The following is a 27,321-nucleotide window of genomic DNA, read 5'->3' as shown; positions in this document are numbered from 1 at the left end:
TTCTGCTTTGAATGAATTTGTATTTATTAAATAAATGTTTTTATCTACATTTATGACAGGTCCCTCTAAATTTATATGAGTATGCGTAGATGAATGCAAAAGAAACATTTTACTAACTGACACTATTTCACTATGGTGGATGTACAAAAATTTAATTTTTTAATTAGGGAAATAAGAGGCAATAATTATGAAAAAAAGAGGTCACTCCTTTTTTTGGGGGGGGGGAGAAATCATGTATATATCCCTTTTATTTGAAGGTATATTGTCTATTATTAAATGCTTTAGATTGTGATCACATATTAATGAAATATTACAACCGAATATTCATGAAAGATTACAATTGCAAATGAATGGGAATCTGAGGACAGCCAACTGAAAAATGTCCTGATTCAAAGGCACTTTTTCGTTATCTTTGGAGGAAGTCCATTCTGCTTGCTGTATAAGTGAATGATACAAAAACTTCACCAGTTCACGAAAAGAGTCATTCACTAAAAATATATTTACTTTATACAAACAACTCCAAGAGTAACATCTTATTTTAATCCTTTACTTATCACAAAAACTATGACAGCATTGACTTGCATGCACATTTTAGGCTAAAAACGCATGTAATGTATTTTTATTTTTATTTACTTATTTTTGTAAGCATTTTAGCGCAATTTTAGATTTTTCAATGATATTGCAACTATTTATTTTTGTGGTTCCTCAAAGTAATTGCGTTGTCTTATATAGAATTTAACTGACGAATGCGCCCTGAAAAGCATAATGAGCATCTAAATAGTTTTTGAAGAAGAAAAGAATAAATAATTTTCATAATACAGTTCACAATTAAGTAAAATTCCAATTTTGCGGTCAAATTCGCTCCAGTTAGTGTGTTAATTAGTATTTAAATTTATATTCTTGAAAATAATTATTTTTAATAACGTTACTTATCTTTTTCTTTTAAAATAAACAAAATATTTATTTATCAATATTGCCACTGAACACACGTGCCACCCTTTTCTAAAAATCCCTACGAAAACCTTCCCCGTTGCGCAATGACCTTTTATATAACAACTCTCAGCCCTAGGGTTCTAAAGGGGGGCTAAGCAGCCGTCATTAACCCTTTTTGGCTTTGAAAAAGTTCCTCCTTGGCTGTGTTTCGAGAGGAGGAATGCAGCCAAGAGCAACCCTGGCCGCTTTCCAGGTCCATTGGTGCCGAGACACAGTGGTGGCTCGTATCCGCCACAGATGGAGGGGGCACGGATCAGCGGTTAACTTCGACTGGAGTTGATCTTGGGGTTCGGATTGCACCCGCTTCCTAGTGTTCGTAAGCCGCCGACATGGCTGAGGCCGAGGGGGGCTCCGAGCAGGATGATGTCTCGTTCTTGCGAACGGTGAGTGTTCAGACAATATGTAATTTTGTGCATAAATAGTTTTTTTTGAAAAAAAAATGCAAATGAAATATAAAAATTAAAGAATAATAATAATTTATAAAAAGAATAAAAATGATTAATAAAAAGAGTAATAATAGACAAAAAAAAATTTTTTTAGATTAAAAAAATTCCATTTGGCAATATTTTTTTGGTTGCACAAAATTGCAATGATGGTTCAAATGGATTGATGAGTAATTGCAATATAGCAATATTGAGATACAATATGGTTCGAATGAACTATTATTCTCCTTTTAGTAAAATTTATTAAGCTGCTTATGTTACTTATAAATATAGTACTTAAATAGTGTTTTGAGTTGTCACGGTAATTAAACAAATATAGAATAATTGAAAAATATATTTGAATTTCATTTTCTTATTTTTCTAAGTAGTTGTGGCAATAATTTTTGTAAAAGTAAATCAAATAATTAAGCTAAAAGTTCTTACAAATATGGAAATGAATATTTAAATTATTATTATTGTGGGATGAAATTTTAAATTTTTTTATGGAGTCTCGAAAGAATTTTTTGCTAACAAATAGAAAGTTCTGATACAAGAATTGTCAAATGAGCTCATTATTGTCTTTAATAAACTGAATAATTTAAATTTTTATTTTTGCCAATTATTAAATATTAATTATTCTTCCTCAATGTTCCTTGTTGTTTTTAAATTTTTTTTAATAGATCTGTAAACTTAAATTTCAGGATTCAGAATCATTAAAAAAAATTTCATAATAACAATAAAGTAATTAATATACCTTCATATTTATATTGTAATTCAGATTTGCAAACTTTTCATACAAAAATATCATGTCTTCTATATTATTATTATTTTCCGAATAAATGCATAACTTAGAATTTATTCAATTTATATTGATTCTTATGCAGTGTTTTTATGTATGAAATTCTTGTTATTATTATATTTTATTGTCTTTACATTTATGCATTGCTACTTTCTCAATGGAAACATTTATTTCCTAACATGTTTTATATAATCAATATTCCAAGAGTAAGTAAATAGTTTTTAATTGTTTAAATAACTTTTATTGCATCTTTTTATAATTTGTAATTTTATCCAAATAATATTAAATTATCTTTTCTGTCAATAAAATAAAAAAAAGTATATTCCTTATAAAAAAAATTGAAAAAAAAACAATATATTTTCATACCCAATTAGCTATTGCGTTATGCATATCAGCCATTTAGTCTTTTACAAAATGCTTTGTAAATAGTTTTTAGAGCACCATTTCCTAAAATGCAAAGAGATTGAAAACTAAATTAATGGAAAAACTTTTCTTTTTCGCATCTTTATTTATTATCAGTTAAATAAAAATTTACTTTTTATTTATATTTTTTTCGATACAAGTTTTATTATTATTATTAAACCAGAGGTATTGGATAAATGTAACATTAAAATAAAGATGTTTATTTTAGTTTACAAAAATACTACTGAATACTTTACTACGCTGGAACGATTTCTAAAATAACTTTTGATTTTTGAACTAAATTCATTGTAAGCCAATTTTTAATGATGTTTTTGTAACTGGACTTTAATTTAAATATTTATTAAATTTATTTAATTACTAAAATAAATTAATGAATTTAATTTTTGGTAGTTATTTTTTTATTTAGAGTTATTACGGTTGGGAATTGTTTTTTCAAATTTTACATATAACAATTTGCCAATATCTTTATTTATTTGATTTAGAGCAAGTTTCCAGTTTTTATCTATTCATTCCAAAAAGTTTTAGTTAAAAAAAATAATGAAAAACCAAGATTCAGTAAAGCGCTGGATTCATGATGTCACAAAAATTATATAAAGGAATTGATGAACGAAAAACCTAATTAGATTTGATTTAAATATGATATAATTTAAATAGAAAATCAATTTTTTTTAAAAATAGGACTAAAAAAAATAATAAAGTGATATTTTGACGGGCTGTGCCTTCATGAGGTCGTTTATTGTTGAAGTTCCTTTCCTTTTCAAAAAATGAAGCATATTGATACATGTGGAAAATTTTTATAGACTCAATACAAGAGTCTTGAATAAAAATTTATATTTTTTTACAGAAATTTAAATATGTGCCTTCTGGAATACAATTTATTTCCAAAAAGATTTGTATGTAAAAGATAATTATTTAAAATTCTGAACTGAACTATAACTAATAAGAAAAATAAAGAAATTTTACAATACAATATTTTTTACAGCATATCAAGTAAATTTTTTTAGATAAAAAAAATGTAGATATAATTAAAACATTGATGAAAATTACCTCCTTCCCCTTCCTTAAAGAGCTCACGAAAATTAAAACAAATTGTTCAATAATTGCTTTTGCTTAAAAAATATAATCTGATATAAGAAGATTCCTTTACATAAAACAATCAGACGCTTAAGTTAGTCCCGATTTTAGACTATGGTTAATTCTAAACTGTTAGTTAATCCAGGAATAAAAAAAAATGGCACTGATTTGTACTTGTAAATAGTATAAGTTGTTTCTAACCATACGGTTTTTCATTTACATATGAATAATTCATTTTGTAAATCAAAAAATTGCCTATATTCTTATAATTCATGTTGCAAATTAAAAAAAAAAATATTATACTTTGCTAACAATTCATTTTAAAAATAAAACAAAAAATGCTTATATTTTTATTTTTTTCACTTTTTTTCTGTATATGAAAGATGGTCGTCTTATTTTAAGGAATAAATCCAATTATACGTTACGATTTCTTTGAATCTTATATAATTTATGGTCACTGTTTGCACTTTAGTTCAGATCATATTCCGCTTTAATAGAAACAATTTCTTCTTGTGACGGATATGGCATGAAAAAGAAATTATTTTTTCAATAATTAAATTTATTCAACTTTTAAAAAATATTCAACATCGAATTAATAGGATGCAAGCAAGAAAAAAAAATTGTTACTTGTATCTTTTATGATCTTGAAATGTATACCTACCACTTTCATTGCATCATTGCATCTATAAAGGATTTTTTTTTAAATTTCTAAATTGAACTGTTTACCTGATGAGTGAATTTGCATTAATTATTAAAAAAAATGTAACTCATCAAGGTTTAAACTTTTTTCAAATATTTTTAAGAAGATATAAGTCATGATCTATTTTAAAATTATAGTTTCATTTAATAATTTTTTAATACCAAATTTATTGTTCAAGGTATTCAAATAATAGCTCTATACTACAATGCATCCTATTTAAACTGAAACACAATTATATATTATACATTTAATTTACTGCTATCATTAGTGCCTGAGGTAAATTACTAAATGTTTGAGATTAAAAAGAAAGTTGATTTTTTTTTCATTTATTATCTTAAACCCAAATGTTTGAGAGCTAAAAAAAAGTTCATTTTTTTCATTTATCATCTTAAACCAAAATGTTTGAGAGTAAAAAAAAAAAAAAATCATTTCTTCCATTTATCATTTAAATTTGTCGTCACTGTTCCAAATACTTAATATCTAGAGTAAAAAATAAGGCAATTATAACCTGAACGGGCACAGAGATGAAAAGACCACAAACTATATTTTTAATGAGAAAATTTAACAAAAAATTTCCCATTTCTATGTATCCACATCATAGTTCCCCTTTTCTCAGAAAAAAAGATAGCCAAATTTTGCATGTTCGCTTGAATATTGTAACATTTTCTAAAATGCCTGCGTTCACGCTCGTACAATCTGAGCTCGTAAGCACGCATCATGATTCCATATCAACACGTGTGACAATATTTCCACAACAATAACCATCAAAACTGCCAGACATAAAGTCGTTAAGCGAACTTCTGTATGGTTAAGATTCTTGGCTGCGGTACAATGTTTTTCCTGACGCAGCGTTTGCCCCGCTGTGGAGGAACGCAAGAACGACAGTCTCCGTGACCGAAATAGAAACAGGCCTCACTGAATAACGTTAAGTGAATTTACTGTGGCAAAAGATAGCCTAGAAAAGCTTGCACTACAAATGTTCATTGGTCACGGAAACCCTGAGCAAATAAATTCCTTAGCAACTTTATTACATAAATGTATTATTTTGTAGATCTATTCAAAACATTCAACAAAATTTATCAAAGGCAAGACCAGTTAATGAGTTAAAAAAAGTCGTGTGATAAAATTATTAATAAACTTTCTATACATAAAAAAGAATATTTATCAAATTTGTTTATTTATAAAGTGACGCTATTAAAATGTTTTATCATTATAAAAATAATGCACTTAATTATATGCACAAACATTAAATTGCATCAAAGATAAATATTAAATATAATCTTTTTTATCGCATTTTTTTAAATTTTCATGTTTTATATTATCATATTGTATTTGGCTATAGTTGATTATACGTATATATTCATGTGTACTATGTAGTATAGTAAAATTCTATTTTTTATTCATATAATGTTAATGACTTGCCATATACAAATTCTAAATTTTGTGGGGATATTTTTGGCTATAATTAACAAAAAATTAACATTACAATAAAGTAATAGTAATAGCATCACAAAGTTAATATTATCGTAATAAAAATTAATATTATAATACAATTATTATTTAAAATCAGTACTAATATAAAATAAAACTAGTGATATGATAAAATAATAGTATAATATTAAAATTAACCAGCAAGAAATTAATAATAACAATTAAACAATAAGAAATATAAAATTAATTTTTTTTGTATATGATTATTTCAGAAATATATTGCTAACTTTGCCCACATTAACGATATCAATTTGGAAACTAAAAGATTTAAATGTAAATTTAATTGTTAAAATTTTTTTTGGAAAATTCGATGAAAGTAAAATGTCAAATTTGTATTCCTTCTTCTTTAAGAAACAAATAATAATAAATAAATTCATTCTTACTTCTTAAGTTTTGTAAAAATATTCCTATTGAAACATAGTCAATTTTCATTCCCGTATATATTTTTGATTAATCAGGACAACATTCTTTTCGCAGTTTCTCTGGGCATTAAATTAGCTTACTAGATATTATAAAAAAGCACTGTATGAATAAAAATGCGCTTAATGCTCTTGCATCGAGGAACATGGATATCGCATCTCATTGCACAGAATTTTGGTTATATTAGTAACTATTAGTAAATAAATTATAGATTATTTACATTAATTATTTTATTGATTAATTCTACTGTACTATGTTATAGTATCATGATATTATAGCATTGCATTTAAATGGATATGCTTCAATTCAAAAAAAAATTCTATTTATCACAAGCGTTACCTTGAAATAGCGATATCGATAAATAGTTCGACATAGGAAAGTTAATAACTGCTAGATAATTATGGGCTATTTCAATAAAATTTCACAAATTGTTGACTGTATAAATTATTTGCTTTTCTGAAATAAAAATTTGTTTTTGGATTACACTTATTTAATTTAGTTTTCAAATCAGAGTGTGAAAATTAATATGAAGAATTGAAAACATGATATTAGATTTAGATGAAATTCACCTTTATTTAATGAATTTATTGCTCATAAGAATAATAAAATTCTAGTGGGATTTATATGTAATAATTTTTTTCATTTATTCACTATTTTTTATAATGAAATTATTACAACGAAACGCATTTATAAATGAAAAGCAGAAATAGAAATCCTTTGATGCAGTAATTATTATTTTATTTAATGCGAGGTAAGAAATGAACAGAAATCAACTTTCCTTTTAGTTGATTGATTTTTCTGAAATTTTTCTCACTTTATATTTACTAGATAAATAAATATAAAATTTAACTAGAAATTTAAAAAAAAAATAACTCAGACATAAAATTTTCCCCTCTAGCATGAATTTCAACTTCTGAAAACTATTTATATTAACTAAAATAAGCAAGTTTTTATCAAAAACATTTCTTTGCTATTTTAGATTTGAAACAAGAAAAAAAAATCGATTTTAGTTAACTATTTCCGATACAGAGGTGAAGCAGATATTAATGAATATAATTTCCTGTAATAAATTGAATTTTCTCGAAATCCCATCAAGTATTTGAAAGAGCTTTTGTTTATCGAAAAGTCAGCAGTTACATATAGAATATAATTTATCATGGGCAGTTTATCTTAGAAATTATTCTATTGAGTCTATTTCTGTTTTACCATTACCAATAATAATAAAAGGATGAATGACTGAGTACGTGAGACCTTAGTAAAAATCTGTAACCGGGATTTTTTAAGTCATATTTAAGTCCTTCAATAATTTTATTCAAAATTTTTAAGAAAATAATCTGAGTTTTCAAGATCTCATTTGTGTTTATTGATTGATTCTTTTAGTTTTATATATCTTTTCATTCGTTATCAATTACTTGTTTTTTGAATGGTGAAAATTAATAGACGAAAATAAATAAACAAAAAAAAACTTTAATTTTAATTTAATTTTTTTAAATAATGACTTTATGGACTTATATAAAATTCTGAAAAGAATTATGTCTATACACAATTTGAAATTATAGGTTGAAAAATATAATGGCAAACAATATCTTCTTTCGTTGATTATACTTATCACGTAAATACATTCTACCGGAAGGGGCACCACGAGTACGGGGATGAGAAATCGTCAGTACAGTGGCGTGATCATTTCCTTATAGTGAACATAACAATAAAAAGAAATCGCTTTCGTACTTTCTTCGTGAGGGCGTGCGCCGCCATCAGTATTGGCTCTTAGGACTCAATCAATAAAATGGAAACTGAGAAGTTCTGGACGACGGTTACAAAGAAAGCTCTGAATGCCCAGACAGGGTGGGATTAATTCCTATGCGATGATTTTATAATTTATAATTTTTTAACATTTCATTGCGCTGTTGACTTATATATGCATTACTTGCATCTTTCTTTTGTCAATATTAAATAACAATAAACACTTTCATCTTATTTTTAGCAAGAGATTAAAAGTTTTTATAAACACATTTTAATGAGATACTTATTGTTCTATAAGTTAATAAATTTTAACTAAAATTATAGTTCAAAATTAATTTTTTAAGTTTTACCTACATCTTTTAGACTTATTTATGTCGATTTTTCCAAGCATTATAGGTCCAAAAATATAAATTTTGAAGTGAAAAAAGAAGGGTAAAAAACAGTGTAACGGAAATTTGTACATAATTATTTAACGTACCATTTTATACAACTTTGCATATTTATTAACATGCTTGTATCAAAATATATATGCTTGCTTATTTATTACCATTTTGTATAAAGAAAGTACATTTAACACGTACTTATTTTTTTATTTTGTATAAAATTTTAGAAATAATTTAGTAATTAATGTATGAAGTAAGCTAATGATAATTTTTTGACTTAGATAAAAAAAAATTTTAAAAATTTAATCAAATTTTGAGAATTTTAATTAATTAATTAGAGTTAATAATTAAAGTTTGAATATTTTATAATCTATATAAATTTGAAAATTTTATATTTAAAAAATTTGAAAAATATTTTTATATCTGAAAAATTACTTATTTTGCTGCAATATTATTAAATAAATTGAAAATTTCGAACTTTCATATTAAAGTTGTGTACTTAGAACAGCCTGTTAATTTCACTGCTAAATTTTGCTTGTGAGCAATCCTATTTGCTTCTCGCAAGGTGCTTTCTAGAAACGGGAATACAATGGCGGAAGGGGAAGATTGAAAGCTAATGGAACGTCAAGCCACCTTCGGATTTCTATTTTTAAAACTGTTTTCATCAGTGCTTCACACCGACCGCAAATTCCCTCACTTTGTCTTTTGCCAGCTCTAATGTAAGCTGGCTATCAAATGAAACTTTCCGTAAAGCTACTTTAATGTCTTAGAAATTTTTTTGATGATATGTCCGATAGTTAAAAAGCCATTGCTTAATGTTATGTATACAGATCTTTTTCATTATACTTACTTTTAAAGCAACTGAAGTCTTTCTTATGGCTTTGTAAAATCATTCTTATGAATATTAAAAGTTTTCTCATGTATTTCAAATAAGGGAAGTTACTCAGAATTCATAAAGTTGGCCGCTTTTGGCGATCCACTTGCTCTCCAAGATTGTTGATTTTTTTAAGTTATTAAAAGATTAATATGTAATGCATTTTTTTAAAATTTCAGTTTATTTGATGTGACTTAAAAATAGGACTTTAACCGAATCATTCTGCAACAAATTAAAAGTGTATATATTATGAAATATAAGCGGAAGCGAAAATCCAATTTCGCAATTAATGAGAAAAAAAGTAATTTTATATCTTAATTTTTACATTAGCAAAAGCACGCGATTGAATATTTTGATGGATGAGTTTCATAGCATTAACAAAGCAAGTGAAGTGAGCATTACTCTTAGAAAGCTTTTTCCAAACCAAGTTGTGTCAAACCAAACCTAACATTAAAAGCATCGTAACATTGCAAATTAAACTTGAAGAATTTATTAAAAGTAAAAAAAGAAACTATAGAAACGAAATAGATATCATTAAAGATATATTTTTTTGTGTTTTAAGATGATGCAAAACCTTTTTGGGAAATGAATCATTTTTGTAGTCATCTATTTCCAGTTAGTCATAGCTATTATCCATAGTAATGGTTAAGCTTATTTTCACACTCGATTATTAAACTTTCCGAATAAAGTTTATTTTTTAATTTTTTTAAATCTTCTGATTGAATGAAGTGTTTGACACGGCGAGCAAAATTTATAATATAATAATTCTATTTAATTAGAGAAGTACTGAATTAAGTACAGCTGTAAAAACACTGAATAAAGCAGTCTGCAGAAAATTTCGTACATTGAGTTGTTTACATTTCAATGCTGCCATTCTGGAAGAAGTAATAAGAGCGATTTCTGTGCCATTTACATTAGAATTATATATATTATTTTTTATGTAGTTTCTGAGATCTCTGTTAGGAAGAGTTTTTCAGTGTGCATAAGGCCATAAACATTTTTATAAAGTGAAAATGTTAATTTGTATTAATTCTAATGAATTTTACTCAAGTGAGTTCACAGTAATGTGATATCAGACAATTTCAACCGCTAATCGAAAATATTTCATTGAAAAACAGCAATCTGATTTTGACATCCAATAAAGAAAAAGGAGGGAACAGTTCAGATATTTTTCTTGTTATATACCGGTCTTTGCGAATGACATATTCCTAAATATTCGATTGCTAGTCTATTGTACCAAGGATGGTTATTTTGCTTATAATATTCGCCCATGCTGATCTCAATATGAATAAAAATCATGTTTATGTGCATTCCATATTTCTTATCCATTGTTTCGAATTTATCCAAGTTCTGTTCACTTTAATATAAAATTTATCTAATACCAAAGAAAACTATCAACTTTTCAACGGCCAGAAGTAAAATAATCAATTAATTAAAAATTAACCGAAATGTTGCCATTTTTCTGAAACAACTTCAGAACAAATTATCTCACAAGAAATAATTTTATATTATCTTAATTTCTGTATCAATTTTTATTAATTTAATAATATTTGAGGAGATGCTGACGATTTTCAAATAAGGAAATTATCAAGGCAACGGCGAGACTTTGAAATATTCTACCGAAATAGGCTACCTCTTTCTAAAATACTCTATTTTTTGATATTTTTAAAAATATTTTTGGAAAGTTTTTAAAATTTATTTCAAAGGCAATTTATGTAATACATTTTTTTTTCAAAACAAGAATACAAACGAGAAACTGTTTTCAAAACAAAATAACAGGATTCTGAAAAAATACTAAAGAGAAATTTAAAAAGCAGACGATTAATAACTAAAGATTTATTAATACGGCTTTTGTTTATGGAGATATAGGGGATTGAATCGTTTGGTTCAATTGATATTCTCATTTTAATGAAAAAAAAATGTTTAAAACGATAAACGAATTTTGTGTATTTTAATATTTTATATAAAACAAGGTAGTCACACCACTGGGAGAACAAAGAAAACTAAAAAAACAAACAACAAACAAACAGGAATTTAAAAGTTGTTTTAAAAAAATCCGGAAAAATGCAGGAAAATTTGAAAATTTTCATAAAAACTGGGAAAATGCAGGGAATTTTAAGCTTCTTAATTATTTTTTTCCTATCTAAAAAATGCCGATCTCTAAAGATTGCGAGAAAAAAAAGATCTTAGTCATAGCTTCTAAAAACGAAACAATACCATTCACGATTGTGGAAAGCGGAAACTCACACCTTTTTTCTCCCCCCCCCCTTTTTTTTCTGTGTAGATAATTTAAGTTTCGATTTGCGAGTCAGTTTTATTCCCATGAGATTCCCGAAATGCAGCTAATGAGCATGCGCGAGACTTCTACAATTGCTTGAAAGAATAGAATACATTTCTCTGGCAAGATTAGCAACAATTCAATCTGCGGAAGCAGTGCGGTGGTGTTTAGTCAATTTATTTTATTGAATGAGTTGTTTATTATTTGAGAAATTATGAGCTTATTCTAAATAGATTAGAGTATTTTTTTTTAAACTATGAGATGCTCAAAATCCGTATTTAATACGAATTAGACGGATAAAAAAAGTAATCCAGATTTTGCTGAATGGATTAGAGAAACTCCACAAAAATCCTTTTATTGCGTACTGCTCGCTTTGTAAGAAGATAATAAAATTAAGTAATATGGGAAAACATACAAGACTGTGTGCTATTTCAAAAAAGTCAATGTTGATGTTGGACTTTGTATCTAAAAAGAATACAAGAAAAGATGACACGTCAAATCCGAACACGTCAAATTTAATGACCGAAAATAAACTGTTTCGAACTTTTTAGTGCAAGAACAATAATTTAAAGCTGTAGTTTGTTGCGTCACATTTATCCTTTAATGCATTCAGTGATATATGGGAAATATTTTTACATATAAACGACTGGCATTACATTATACATTATTTCTGGCATTATACATTAGGTCGTATAGAAATGACGTACCTTATTTTTATGGATTAACTCCATGAAACTGATGGCTAAAAAATCTGTAGAAACTGATACCCAAATATTTGAATTGCCAAAAATGAGTAAATAAAAAAAGTAATCTTGCTTTGTCATGTTTTTTCTGAAGTAATCATTAAATATTTTGTATCATCATAACAAAAATTGTTCGTGTTTTATTTAATCTGAGTTCTTAATTTCGTGTGATTTACTATTAAAGAGCATGCCATGTAATACATCTCCACTCACTTTAACATATAAATTTTGTCTTGCTAAATTCTATATAAATAAAGATACATTTTTTTATATAAATATAAACCTTCTTTTCATATGTTATTTCATAAATGAAAAATCACTGCTTTCTTTTCTGATTTTTTCCGCTGCTTTAAAACTCATATTCCATTATAACTAGCACATGAGTGCTATTCGCATATTTCCTCGTATCTTGAATATGCGTGCAGAAAAAATACAAGGAATTTTTTTTTCCAGATTTGAGTAGCAATTCTGTAAAAGTAGTTTTTATATTAAAAGTACAAAAAAATGAAAGTATTTTAATAAAGAATAGCACCGGATATATCAGCTATTACGTAAATAATAGATGCAGTTGCAGTTATTCCCTTTTTCTCCCATTGTTAATTCAATGGTACCTACTTTTTTGTTTCTCGTTTGTTATGCTCGCTTATAGCTGTTTATCTTTTATATATAGAAATTCAAACCGGATGCTGGATAAAGTTTATTATTCACTTTCATTCTATCTCAGTTTTAGCTCTTCTTAATTCATTTCGAAACATATTTTTGTTTCCTAGAATTTGTTTTTTAAAAAAGACTCATATTTTTATATTACAACTGTATATTTAAGATTATTGTACTTGCAGAAAAGTTTTCATGTGAATAAAAAAAATTAGAGCGATTCAATGAACTAGTACTATTTAAAAAAGATTAAAGTTGGAAAACTAGCATGATAAATATCGGAAATAAGTGATTAGTTCTTATACAAATGGAGACTTCGATTTACATAGTTATTTTTAGATGTGAACTTAACAAGTTAATAAAACTTTAAACATTTTACAAAAAAAAAAAAATCTGTTTTGAAACAAAATGTATTTTTATCTTTACATTGTTAAGTAATAATATTAAAAAAAACTGTAAAAAACTCCTTTTTAAATAAAATGTATCTGTTCATCTTTGATAAAAAAATCATAAAAGCAAAATTTAACATTTCTTGTTTGAAATAAATAAAAAATAAAGTATTGAATTTAAAACGTGCTTTAAACAAACAATTGAAAATACGAAACAAATAATCATAATTTTTTTTTGTCATAAATCATTTTTTTTTTACTTCTCAGCATTTATATATCATATGTTTCAAATTAATTCATAAATACAATCATTGAGCTTGAAAGGTCTTCAAATTTCCACAAATAACAAAATTGCTAGCGTTTATTAACACCATATAGTCAATAATGATTTTCTATTTATAGTTTTAGTATTTAAAAAAATGGATAAAGATTATAATGTGTTGCATGTAAAGAATTTTATTGATTTAGCATTAAAGATTAGTATTTTAAGGCACATTCCAACCCTTACGTCTTTTAAACTGTGGACGATTCAACTTTACAAGGATTTATACAGAAAAATACTCCAAAACCATCACATGACCTTTTCTTTAATATTTACAAGCTCACTTAGCTTTAATTTTTTAGCAAATAATTTAATTGATTGTTTATTATTTTAGTTGTTATTAATTAATGTAGCAATTTTATATTTATTTTCTAACCTAGGGTTCGTGATCAAATTTTCCGATTAAAATAAAAATATGTCTTTTTAATTTCAAAAAAGAAAATTTAGCACTGATACATATGGAATATTTTTCTTTTCTCTCCATAAATTTTTAACAAACTGAATTTTGATATTAATGCATCGTTTTGTAAATAAGTAAATTTCAAAATTTTAATTAGAGGATTTCACACCTTGTTTAAATATAGAATTAAGGTCAAAAAATATTTATAAAAGAGCTCCATTCTTCAATTTTTTTTCCAACAAAAGTTATGCAAGACCCTTATGAATAATAATGTGATGAATAGAGGAAAATAATTAAGGCTTTTTCAAATTAAATCATCAGTTAGGATATTTTATCAATTAATTAAAAATGTTTGAAGGTTTTCATTAATTTTTAATTAATTCTAATTCTGAAATTTAATATATCTATAATTTTGTTTTGCATCTATATGCCACATTTTAAGCATATTACGTTTTGTGTTTTCTGTGTGTGTGTTTTCTCAGGGAAAAAGGCAGATAGATATACAGCCTTCGCTTTGAGAAACTCATACCAAAATTATACACAGATTTACAATTTTGCTGTTAAGATCATATATTAAATCCCATCATTTATATAAATTGTTGCGCTTTTGAAGCATTTTGCGCACATTGGCGGATTTAAGCTAAAATTTCATCTAATTATATTATTATAGTAATGAAACAATGTTTCAAATATTATTTAACTGTCTTGCTGTGTTTTCAGTTTATGTGTTTATATGCACACCGACGGACAGACAGCTTTCCAGTAAATGGATTTCATCAAAGCATTTATAAAACTCTAAAACTTTGCTATATAGATAACATTACAAATTTTAAAGTTTAAATTATTACATTTTTCCTTTTGATTTAGGCGCTGACAACACAGCATAATTTCAAAAATTAAATAGTCGGGTTCAAAGAAATGTGCAGTTAAAGTTACAGCTTTTTTTTTTTTTTGGCGATCATTATATTTTCAATTTGATAATTCCTATTCGAAAAATTAAAAAAGGAAAAAAGAAGTAATAATAAACCAGAAAAAAAATTGCTTTATAACGTAGGTTTAATCTTGAAACACCAAGAAGTTCTATAATTTTGTTCAGAGATGATTTTCTATTTTTTAAAAATTTTATCAATAATTTTGTAAATTTACATTAAAATTTATTAATTTTGCTTATGCTAAATCCTGTTAAAATTATTGTAAAGTCATTTAATATATCATTGAAAAATGAAAGATGAAATGTATTTTTGCCAATGGAAATCCCAAAATAAAGACTGGAAAATTATTTTAGTTTATTTTAGGCTCTGAACACTTTCGCTTCTATTTCAGTATTTGCTTTAACAGGTGAATTTGCTCATTTATTTAACAGATTCTAACAATCAATAAATGCATAATTTCATCGCATTTACTGCTAGATATTTATTGTTCATAATTTCTTTTATTCTGTTTCGATTATTAAAATGCGCATATGCGAGTAATACATGAGATTTATTACTTTAATGTCTACTCGTTTAAAGAATAAAGATGGAAAAAAAAATTAGAATTAACAAAACATGTTTCATATCTTTTATTTGACCTTCAGTTTTCAGTTCATTTAAATAATTCAAAATAAACAACCGTGTGGAAATCTATCAAAAAAATTAATTAAAGATATTTTATTTTCCACTTGAGATATGAAATTAGGTATTTCAAATAATAGTATAAGATGATGAAGCTGAAAATACTTTTACATTTCAGACCTTTTAACTTACGAAATGATAGTATTGAACAGTATAATAACTATAAATATTTTTGGCGATGTAAAAAAAAAGAAATTTCTGTTTGTTAAGAAGAGCAACCGAGGCATATAAAATGCGATCCTAAATACGATTGTCCAGCTTATTATCATTGAATGAAACGCCGTAATCCTGCATTTCCTGTGAATTGCAAAAGTTCTTCTATCGGAAAAATAGAGCAGCTTCCTCTAAAAGTTCTCTAAGCGAAAGCAGTTGAAGTAGTTTTATCGAAAATGTAAAAGCTCTACCAGTTAGATGGCACCACTCAAGCAACCGCCAGTAAAGAGCATTAAAGCATTTTACCAATAGTAACACATGGCTAGATCGTCTTCTCCGATAGTTACATCCTTTCTCTTTTGATAAGGAAACGAACGAAACATTCCATTTTTAAAAAAAACGAATCGGTGTATAGAATTTTTTAAAGCAATAATTTTGCAACTATTTTTTACAGAAGTTCTATTTCGACTAGAGAGATATTTCAGCCGTATCTGCGAACGAAAAAAATTGTTGGGTGAATTTAAGTGAAACATTAAAATATAAGGTAAGAATTAAAATAAAAATGAAATTTTAATAAATAATAAATAAAGCAGAATATGCTTTTTCCAAAATTTTTATAAATGCTCGTAAACTTTTTTCCCTCTCATTTCGTTTATGAACAATCTTTTCCCCTAGAATTGAAATGTGTAAATAACGAAGAGGAAAATAAGGCATTCATTAACAATATAAAGAAAAAAAAAATCACTTAAGTTTTTTTAATTATAAATCGGAATTTTTCCACTCAAGATAATGTGTTATATTGATATGGCTAACAATGCTAGTATTGAAGAATTTAATTGAATCTCCTCTCTAACCATGTTTTTGTAAACCAAAATTATAAGTACCTGATACCAGTTAGTTTTAGTTTTGGCTTAATTATATTAGCATCCCATTTTAAAGTAATATTAGGGCTATTTTGGCACAGATCCTGATTATTAACCACGGTCACATGACGAGGATAACACTTAAATTGGCATCCTCTTTTCAAACTACCACACCACACAAGAACATCCGTTGGGTTTGGAGTTTCATTTTAAGAAATCATTTTCTTTATCCAATTGCACTTTTTCTCATTTAAATCGGAGGTATTGACAGAAATTTTAGCTATCTATGTTTTTGGGTTTCCAAATTAAAGTATCATTAATACTACGCGTTTTAACCCACTTGCAGTCGGGATTCATAGTTAAGAAGCCGAGCTCTAAAGAAAAACAAATAGATCAAATGAGGTATATTGTGATTAGGCAGGAACGTTATATCATTTTAGAAAGGATAAACTTTTTATCGGAAATGCAAGTTAATATTCTCTTGAAGACTGATGCAATTGAAACTAGTATACAGAATTGTATCCTAAACTCCAGAATATTGATAACTACTATTCTGTTCAGTTTAAATGTTAATGTAATGTGGTTTTTGCAGCATGACATCTATTGACTCAAACAAAACCAACGGTAGTGGTCTCGCTTAAACTATCTCGCATACTCTCCAATTTTGATGTTATCCCCTCTCCCCTGCATAAAATTACCGATCTTAGGTTAGACCGAGCAGTAGTTCAGAAATATAGATATTTGGCGTGCATCTAGCATTTTTACTGAATCTATCTATTACTGTATGTATCCGAACCCTTTTCGACGACTGAATGGAATCAAAATTTAACACGAAATGACCTTCAGAAATAATATACTTAATTTCATTGATTTGAGTCATTATGTTTATAAGTGACTGCCTTTACAAGCATGCAGAAGCACAGACTGACAGACGATCGATTTCTTGAGAGATTTGGCTCAAAATTTGATAAGAATCTATATTTTAGATGCCAAACCTGTGTGCTAAATTTCATTTACTTAGCTCTTTGTGTTTTTGAGTTATCGAGTTCATTTGCAATCGAACAGGCAGACTTCCTGGGAATTGATGTCATTCAAAATTTGACAGAGATCCGCAGATTTGATCTCATCCGTCTAGCTCGAAGTGTTTTTGAGTTATCTTGTTCACAGCACACATATTGACAGATAGACAGACATAATGTCAAAAGTATGTTTTCGAACTCGGGGTCATATGAAATGTGTAGATTCGTCAATCTCAAATTCTCCAAATATCAAAATCAAATAAAAACATCTACAACTGCACTGTTTCAAAAAGTCTTTAGGATAATTACACATTTTTTTTATTACACTATAAATTACTTTAAAAAAAGTTTCGTTAGTATGTGTATTATGAAATATAAATATTAAAATATCTTTATTTTTATCAAGATGCTAGTAAAATATTCACGATAAATTTTAAAATAATCACGAAGAGGTTTAAAAATTCTTTCAAACATGAATCATGTATTTTTTTAAAATTTTCCCACACATTTCATGAATAATGCAATCTTGTAAAAATATTTATCGAAACTAAATTTCTCTAACGTTAGCAGAGACCCTAACAATGTGGTTCTTTTAGTTTATAACTGATCAATATTATCGTAGGCGCCATGGGTCCGTAAATTATGACTCTGAGGCAAAACTGGAAAAGAAAGAATTTTCTTTCTAAGTAAACTTTCCGCAGGATATTATTTATTATTTGGCGACTTATTTGTTTTATTAATCTCTCAGGGTTTCAGATTCCCATATTGTATATTAACAGCGTGTCTTGGAAACAGATACTTTTCTAAGGAAAAAAATCCCGTTATATGAGAACCATATTTATTTAGCTTCTTAGAAAAATATGCTTTTCCATATGATCGGTATTTAGGAACCACATATTTAAATAAGAAATTATTTTTTAATATGCATGCATTAAGTGTAATTTAGGACACGAATACTGATTCGAAGTTAGCATCTTTTCTTGAACTGAAAATTGTTAGTTATGAACTTAAAAGGAAAAATACTATATTGTTTCTCAAACTGCTTACGGCGAATAAGAACATTTCTTTTTATGTATGTGATTTTTCTTAAATAATTCAAAATGAGCTTAATATTATTACTTAAAATATATTTTCAAATGCTTGATTTGTAAAAATATGCAGGGTAATTCAAAAAGCGCATCAATTGCAAATGGTTAGAATTGTTTTTTTTAAATGACTCGCCGCTTTTGGTGACCAGCTGGTCAGAATATATTGGCTGTGTTTCAAATCAGTTAAATCTTTTTTTATGCAGTTACTGTTCGTTATATTTCCTTCGAATTAATTAAACTTAATAAATGTGAAGCATTTTTACTACTTATCTATACATCTTATGTGGTATAAGATGTATAGTTAAGCCGTTGAACTATACATCGTATACCGCATCCGCTTGTTGAATATACAGACTAAGTTGGTGAGCCTGTTATACACTGTCAAGACATTATTTTGGGATATTTCTCAGAAAGGAATGGCAGAAGAAAGCAGAATACCATTGATAGCATATCTCATTATCATACGCTTTCATGTAAAATAAAAGTTGATAAAATTTGTACAATGATGAAGTGATTTTGTCTATGTTTCAAGGATTTCCCCCTTAGGGAATGTATAATGGAAACAGAAGATGGAGAGTAGACAATCACGGATTGTGGCAGACAGATGAACTATTGATGGCGTGTCTAGAATCTTTCATATAAAAATTGGCAAAATCGTTGCAGTTGTTAGGGCTGGAGGACTGCTTCTTTGTTCTTGCTAACTATTTTAAATATATAGGTTAGAAGAAAAATTTTGAATATAATATGGTTAGAAGTTTAAAGCTTTGTTTACATATATAACAATATATCTATAAGGGTATACTGTGTTACATAGACATAATTGAAGCGATAACCACTATCATTCGAAGCGTTTCCTATGAAAAGTTCGTCACATGTTTGTGAAGTGGATTATTAGTTCGTTGTTGCAAGAAAATGAGAAATGAAGGCAGACTGTTCAACTTTTTTCCGAGAAATGAAAACAAAATAATAATAATAATGATAAAAGATTTAATAGTCACATCCTTATTTACACATTTTATGAATTCAAAATAATCTTTCTAGTGCCAGTATACTCTGAATGTACATCAAATACGCTACTAAGTGTAAAAATAGGTTGTTGAAGGTATATACAACGATATACAGAAAACATGAAGGTATATACAATGTATAAGACTAAGAAGTTATGCAATACCTAGCATGAAATAACTTTTTGCTCACTATTTAACTGCCGATTCAAATTTTGTTGGTGTTATCAAAAGTTGTCACATAAGGCAATTATATACTCAAACAAATTTTTAAATTTCCTTTCGAATTGTGTTTCATTTTTTTCTTCTTATCATTATTTATAAGAAAGTTATAGCCATTTCTAATCAGTATTATTAAATTCCCCTTTATTTAGTAGAAAATTTTAATAAAGTTATGAATCTTTTCTCTCACAGACCAACTGCTGTCCCCCTGATTACACCAACAGACAGAAATCATCCATTATGTATGAGTAATTTAGAAAGGTTCAAAAGAAGCCATAAATCTTTCCTGAGCTCGCGATTTGACCATATTTCATTTTATCACTCTGTTTTCTCTTTCTAAACGGAATAAAGGGATAAATATTACAACAGATGCGACGGGTCGCAGAGATGATATGCTTTCAAAGTATTTTTCGCGATTTCTCACTTTTACTTCTTTCTTTTTCCACACGCTATTTTTATTTTGTACTGGGATAGCGTTTTCCAAATTTATCTTCACTGTACTGTTGTTGCCTTTTCCTGACATTTGAACGAATTTATTTGCAATATAAAGGATCAGGGCAGAAAAATTGAAAGCGGAATATTGGATGATTTACATTCAGAGAAAATCCTGTATCTGCTGGCAGATATTAAGTACAGTAGAGAAAAAATATTTGGAGTCGGTTACGTGTTTCAAATATGGATTTGTAATTAGAGTTAGTCCTAAAAATTATATTTTTTTTCTTGCTTGTCGGCATATTTTATGCACCAACATTTTACTTGCAACGTCTCTCAGTAGTGAATATCCAGTACCAGTATTATCTTTGAAACAAAAATACCCATCACTGAAACAATGCTATATTTTGTATTTTTCACAAAATACAAAAAAAGTTAGTATTTTTTTTAAATAATGATAAATAATTAATCTTTATAAATAATAAATTATTAATCTTTATAAATAATAAATCATTAATCTTTATAAATAATAAATCATTAATCTTTATAAAAAGGGATTTATCGAATAAATAACATTAAAAATTATTTTACTGTTGCTTTGTGGATACTTTTTTTATGGAGGTTTTTAACGTACTGGATAACAAATATTCTATATGCAATTAATTTGACTTGTATATTTTATTTTTTTATATTTCTTTGAGTACCCTAGATACATTAATTCCAAAATGGAAGAAAAATAGAAATATGTAGGAATTATAATAATTAAAGGCACGACAAATAAGAAAAGACGATATCTAGAAAAAACAGCCAATAAGAAGCACGCACACTCACTCACTCATTCACACATAAAAAATAATTATAACTATTAAAAAGTTTCCTTATATTTATAGCTATAAAAACAGATATTGCGTTTGTTTAACGTCATTACAATTGTTTTAATATCAAATAATTTATATAAGCGCTTTTAAAATGTTTAGAAAATATAAGATTCTCTGAAGTGTTACAGAAGAAATGTTAACATATAAAAAAAATCAAAAATAGGATAAAAAACTTGAAATGATGTTCTTTTACAGATACAAAAGATTTTATAAAAAGAATCTTGTTATTTTTATTGAATAAATGCCGCCTAAGAATAAAATTAACACTATATACTTTTTAAGCGACACATATTTCATTGATTGAATGCATTTTAAATATATATTTGGAGATTTCGCTTTGTTTTTATTTTTTACGCATATTTCAAGCAAATTATTTTTATATTGTAATTCATTAATATTTAAAATTATAAACATTATATTATTCAATGCACTTTGCATACTTCTTTAATTAGTTATAATTTGTTTCATTCTATCTTTCAATTTGTTTCAATAGATTAGATATGATATTTGTTATAACAATTGTGTGGATATCTTAGTCAGAATTTTTCTACATCGGCAATCGAATTTTAATCACATTTTTAATATATTATTTTAATAATTTTTATGACTGTTAAAGAATTTTCTTTTTGGTGATATTTATTATAACTTAATCTCTTTCTAGTATCATTTCAAATTCCTCACGTTTTTATGATTTTTGTATGGATACATTAGTGAGAAAAATTTATTTTCTGTTTTTTAGTATACTACTAAAAGTATGCTTTTAAAAACTTTATTTTTATTAATTTCTGTCTTTTAGTCCTTAATATATTTCCAAATTCATTCTTTTAAACATTATAGGATCCAGTAAACAATAATAAATCTAATTCACCATCATATGATAATATTTATATAGTTTCAAAATTTGATTAAAATTAATTAACTGATGATTAAATTATAAAAATATGATTTATGGTCCTTTTCGACAGCTTTTGAAAGCTACACGTTCTTTCTTCATTAGCTATGACATGACTGTCTCATACTGGTAATGTAATTGAGAAAATAATTAAAACTGTATATAAGGTGATTAAATGACCGGCAGATAAGTTTTATATTTGGAATGAAATCCTAGTGTTTACTATTACAGGGTTTTTTCCAGTTCCATTCGTCGGCAATGGTGGATTTCCAACTAAGCAATTGCTTAGAGGCGCAGGCAACCCATGTTAATAGACTAGATGCCACATTAACAAAATCGTGAAAGCGAATTCTATCAATTATAAAATAATAAAATTATACTGTATTTACTATAAATTATAATATTATTAAAGTCTTATTAACTTCTTATTTTTAATATATTGGTGTTTATAATATATTTCATTTAATTATAATATGCTCTACCTTATGGGTTCGGCAGAATCATAATTTTTTTATGTTATATATGTTTGGAGTTTATTATTCCTTCATAAACGATCATAATAATTAATTGATTTCATTTGTAAAAAAAATATCATTAACTAAAATTACTATTTAAAAATTTTTTACCATGACAGACATATTAAAAAAAGTAAAACATCCAAATTAATAAAGTTACCATGCTAAAAAATTTAAATAAAATAAATTATTTACATGTCTATAAAATTAAAAATGTGTTGAAAGGTGTAAATTTATTGGACTAGCATTCCAAAGTAGGGAGACCTCAAACTGCGCCCCTCTTGGGGCAGCAACATGTCCACATCTGTTTCAACAACTATTGATAAAACATTTTGTATCTCAAATAAGACATACGTATCTTGGCGTTCAGCTTAAGGACAAGGAGAAATCAGTAGGAGTGGTCTTCCTAAAACTTTCTTGCATACTCAAATAAAAGCGAATTTGCGTTTCAGACTGGGTTTTTTCGAACTGATTGAAAATCAAAAGTTGACACAAAGTTACAACTGCAGTCACAAAAATCCCAAACCAAATTTGATATATTTAAGTCATTCGGTTTTGAATTATCACGTTTGCAAGCTTCTGAAAGTACAGATCGACAAACAGTCAACCCCTTGTTGGATTTGGCGCAAAATTTGATAAATCTCTTCTATATAGGTGTTAACTCTGTGTAACGAATCTTATTTATCTCTCTTCGTCATGTTGTCGTGTTAATTTATATGTTATATTATTGTTAATTTATGTGTTATATTTTATGTTAATTATTTATTTTACGTGTATTTAAATATATTTTGCTTAAAATTTGAAAGAAATCAACACATTTGGTGTAAAGACTATGTACTAAATTTCTTCTGTCTAGCTCAAAACTTTTTCTGAGTTATCTTTGTCACAGACAACTAGACAGACGGACAGATATTCAATTTCCAAAAATTTGTTTTTCAAACTTAGTGGGATCTTAAAAGTGGAGATTCATCCAAGATTTTACTCAATATTTTTTTTTTTTTTTTGACAATTATAATACTTTCTCTATATTTCGTATACGAGAAAATAAAAATCTCGACATTCTTTAAAATCGGGGATCTTGATGAAGGGCAGGACAGGGGACGTTCTCTTCTTTTCAAGGTCAGTGTTTTCCTTCGATCGCCCTGATTTCGACACGTGTTTTCTTTCCACAGCGGTCAAGATGACCTGCCATACATGTTGGTAACTGACTAGGGAGGAAAACGCCCAGTTAAATGATTAGACAGAGACATATTAGTTAAATGGGGGGGGGGTTAAATTATTTACTGGTGCAATTGTTGATCATTTACTCGTTTAATTATTATACCAATATGCTAGAAAATGCAAGAAATCTATTCGTGCAGAATTTTTACTGACCGTAAGTAGTGACGGATTTATGTATCTTGCGGTCAATCAAGATGGTCAATTTTGTTCCACCCTTCACCATATTTTTATAATGTTAAGGATTTACTTTATTTTAATTTTATTATATTATATTATATTAATTTATTATATTATATTATATTAATTTATTATATTATATTATATTTAATTATTATATTATATTAATTTATTATATTATATTATATTTAATTATTATATTATATTAATTTATTATATTATATTAATTTATTATATTTTATTATGTGAATATATATTTTATTCATTTATTTATTATGATTCTAGACAGACTGGCATCCGTGTTTTCACACGATATCATAGAAAGCTTTATTATTAATTCTTTTATGAATATTCTAATAATTAACTGAGCGTAGTAAATATATATATAATCCTGCCTTTACAATTGATAAAACATTTAAATTGACCTGTACGGTTTCCTCTCATCTTAATGAACCCTATGTAGCTGCTGCCTAATTTTCCTAGTTAGCAACCGTCACTGGCCGTAAGGAAAATGTTAGTGGCGACATTAATGATATAGTTTTTTTTTCACATTTAGTTAGTTTAAAATTATTTTGAATCTCTTATTATTAATTCTTTTTGAACATTTCATAAAGTTTCTGTCACGTTTCTAAAGAGTACATGCAAACGCTGTTGGAAACACTCTATATTATACAATTTTTAAACTTCCGAAACTGCATTAAAGCTAGATTTAGTCGCACAACATGTGTATCTGTATCTTCTTCTATCTAAAACATGAATGGTTTTCTTTGTCGTGCGACCGCGAAAGCTTAATGTATTGTTCGCAAAAGCGGAGTTTATTTTTATGTTTTGAAAGCGCGTCTAAACATAGCACTATCCCGCTGTCATGAAAAAAAGGAAGCTGGAAAAAAAGAGGTTTCGACATTTTTAGTTCAGAGTCTGGTATCCCTGGAAAAGCAACCGGGAGTCTTCATTATTCACTGCTTTATTCTCTGACAACAGCTAAATAGAATAAAAATGGTTCTAAAAAGCTAAAATAAAAGCCAGTGACTCTGTGGAATGAGGAAAACCTCTTCCTTTGATCAAAATAAAAAAAAAGAAAATTATGGAAAGGGAGAGAGTGGGTTCGAGAGTGTACTAGTTTTTTTTTTATATCTCGATATTAGGAAAAAAAATGATAGTTATGGGATTTTAAAGGGGATATTTTTTTTCACGTTTCCAGATACAGAATGACAAGCATTATTGGAAAAATGGAATGGATCTGAATCATTCGTTTTAATCTCATTTTTTTTCTTTGTCATAAACTCACCCCCTTTTTTTTTTCTTTTTTAGAATTTTTATCCTGAAGATAACTTGTGGATTTCCACGAACATTTTAATAATTATTTTAAGCCTCATATTTGAGTATGTAATTTTTAGAATAAAAGATAATCTAGATTATCTTGATTTAATAAATTTTAGAGTAAATACGATTGCTTGATTAGATTGTTCTATTAAGGTAGTATTATTATGGACAAAATGAAGGTAATATTGATAGGTTCTTTCATTTTATAGAATTTTTTTTTTCACATCAATGTTTTTTGGTTATCTTGAGGAAAGCGTAATTACCCAAATAAAGCATTAATATTGCTTGTTGCACTTGGAGAAATGTAAAGGTGTGTGAAAATTGAAGAAAGCGAATGGCATAATATGTATCCTCACTTCTGATAAAACTGAGAAAAAAAAATAAAGAAAAAAAATAGTATAACAAGATAAAGATAGCAATAAAGAAATCCAGTATTATTAATTTTTAAAATTAAACCTATCTAAAATCATTCAAAGACTTTCCTGTTAAATTTTTCTTTAAAATATTTTTATATGATTGAATTTTTAAAAATGAATATTATAATTATTCCATAATTAAAAATAATTAAATGGATTATTTTTAAATCAAAACCTCAGAAAAGAAAAACAAACTGTTTTTAATTACAAAGCCCATGTAAAAATTCTTTAGCATTGAGTGTAGTTCTGATTCAGTTTTAAATATTTCGAATTAAGAATTTCAATTAAATAAGAACCAGCATTAAAACTAAATAGTAAACCTTTTTTTTCATGAAAATTTTTGTTAATTAAACTCGTAATGATTCAGTTCAAAGCGTACGCAATAAATTCAATATTTCGTTACTTGTATAATAAATATGTTTAAAAAAATCAGCAAATTATTGCCACTTTTATATTGCCACGTTTTAGAATAATTGCCACGTATTAGAATAACATAATTTTTCCAGAGGCTCCATAACACTATTTGGTTGCAAAGATAAATTTGATATCCTGAATTAAATTCATTCAAAATTTATTTTGATCTTGCAATTTTTTAAAAATTATTACCAATTAAATCCCTCATTATGATTAACAAATAAATTTATTGCTGCATAAAACAGTCGATTGCAGTTTTCTCAACCTAATCGTAATTTTTTAATGTAGGAAAATTAACACTTGTTATACTTTTAATCAGAACTTTGATATTTAGTTCAATATAAAAAAAAACAGCAATTTTATGTTGTTGCATGCTTTCTCCGGCATTTATTGCGAATCTATTTATTAATTATTTTTTGTGTGTCTTTCCCACTCTTCACATCTATAAAATTGTGTATAGTTCTTTTTAAAAAAAATCTGAAATAAATATTATTCATTGAGTGCATTTTAGTAATTTTTGTTAGTGATTACTTAGGTTGAATTAGAAAGCTATGAAAGTCGTAATACCAGTGAAAGAAGGATACATTCCTTACTTTAAAATGGGAAACAACTACAAATAAATAAGTAAAAAAAACATGTCCTTAAAAAAAGAATTTTTTTAAAAATTCTAAAATACAAACGAATATATTAAACCTCGAATGAATTTTATTAAACTTATAATGTACTTATTACTAAATATTTACTCAGTTTAAATACATCAATTTTGCTGTTACTTTTTCACATTCTTATGTAGAAAAGAGAGAAAGAATTATAAATATCCCACTCGTGCATGCAGACACATACACAAGAAATTTGACCCTGGGATTTTAGATACGTCTAAACAATTGAAAAAATATTTTTGGATTCGTATATCTTTTGGTATGTGAACATCATAATTCAAAATAGAATATACTAGTATAGTGTATAAAATTTGGTATGTTGTC

At 26.7% G+C, this 27,321-nt stretch overlaps 1 protein-coding gene across 2 annotated transcripts in view; it reads left to right on the top strand.

Annotated features, from left to right (window-relative positions):
- The first annotated feature begins 1,218 nt into the window (after positions 1-1,218).
- The window catches only part of LOC129964130 (ryanodine receptor-like), a 214,693-nt gene continuing 188,590 nt past the window's right edge, over positions 1,219-27,321 (top strand). For both annotated transcript variants that reach the window (XM_056078821.1, XM_056078820.1), the window contains exon 1: positions 1,219-1,376. In XM_056078821.1, the coding sequence (XP_055934796.1) occupies positions 1,323-1,376 (54 nt within the window). In that variant the 5' untranslated portion in view covers positions 1,219-1,322. The remainder of the gene's footprint in view (positions 1,377-27,321) is intronic.

The sequence above is a fragment of the Argiope bruennichi genome, chromosome 3 (genome assembly GCF_947563725.1).
Source record: "Argiope bruennichi chromosome 3, qqArgBrue1.1, whole genome shotgun sequence".
In the NCBI taxonomy this organism is placed as follows: domain Eukaryota; kingdom Metazoa; phylum Arthropoda; class Arachnida; order Araneae; family Araneidae; genus Argiope; species Argiope bruennichi.
The sequence above is the reverse complement of the archived record's forward strand: the minus strand, read 5'-3'. Positions and strand labels throughout refer to the sequence as shown.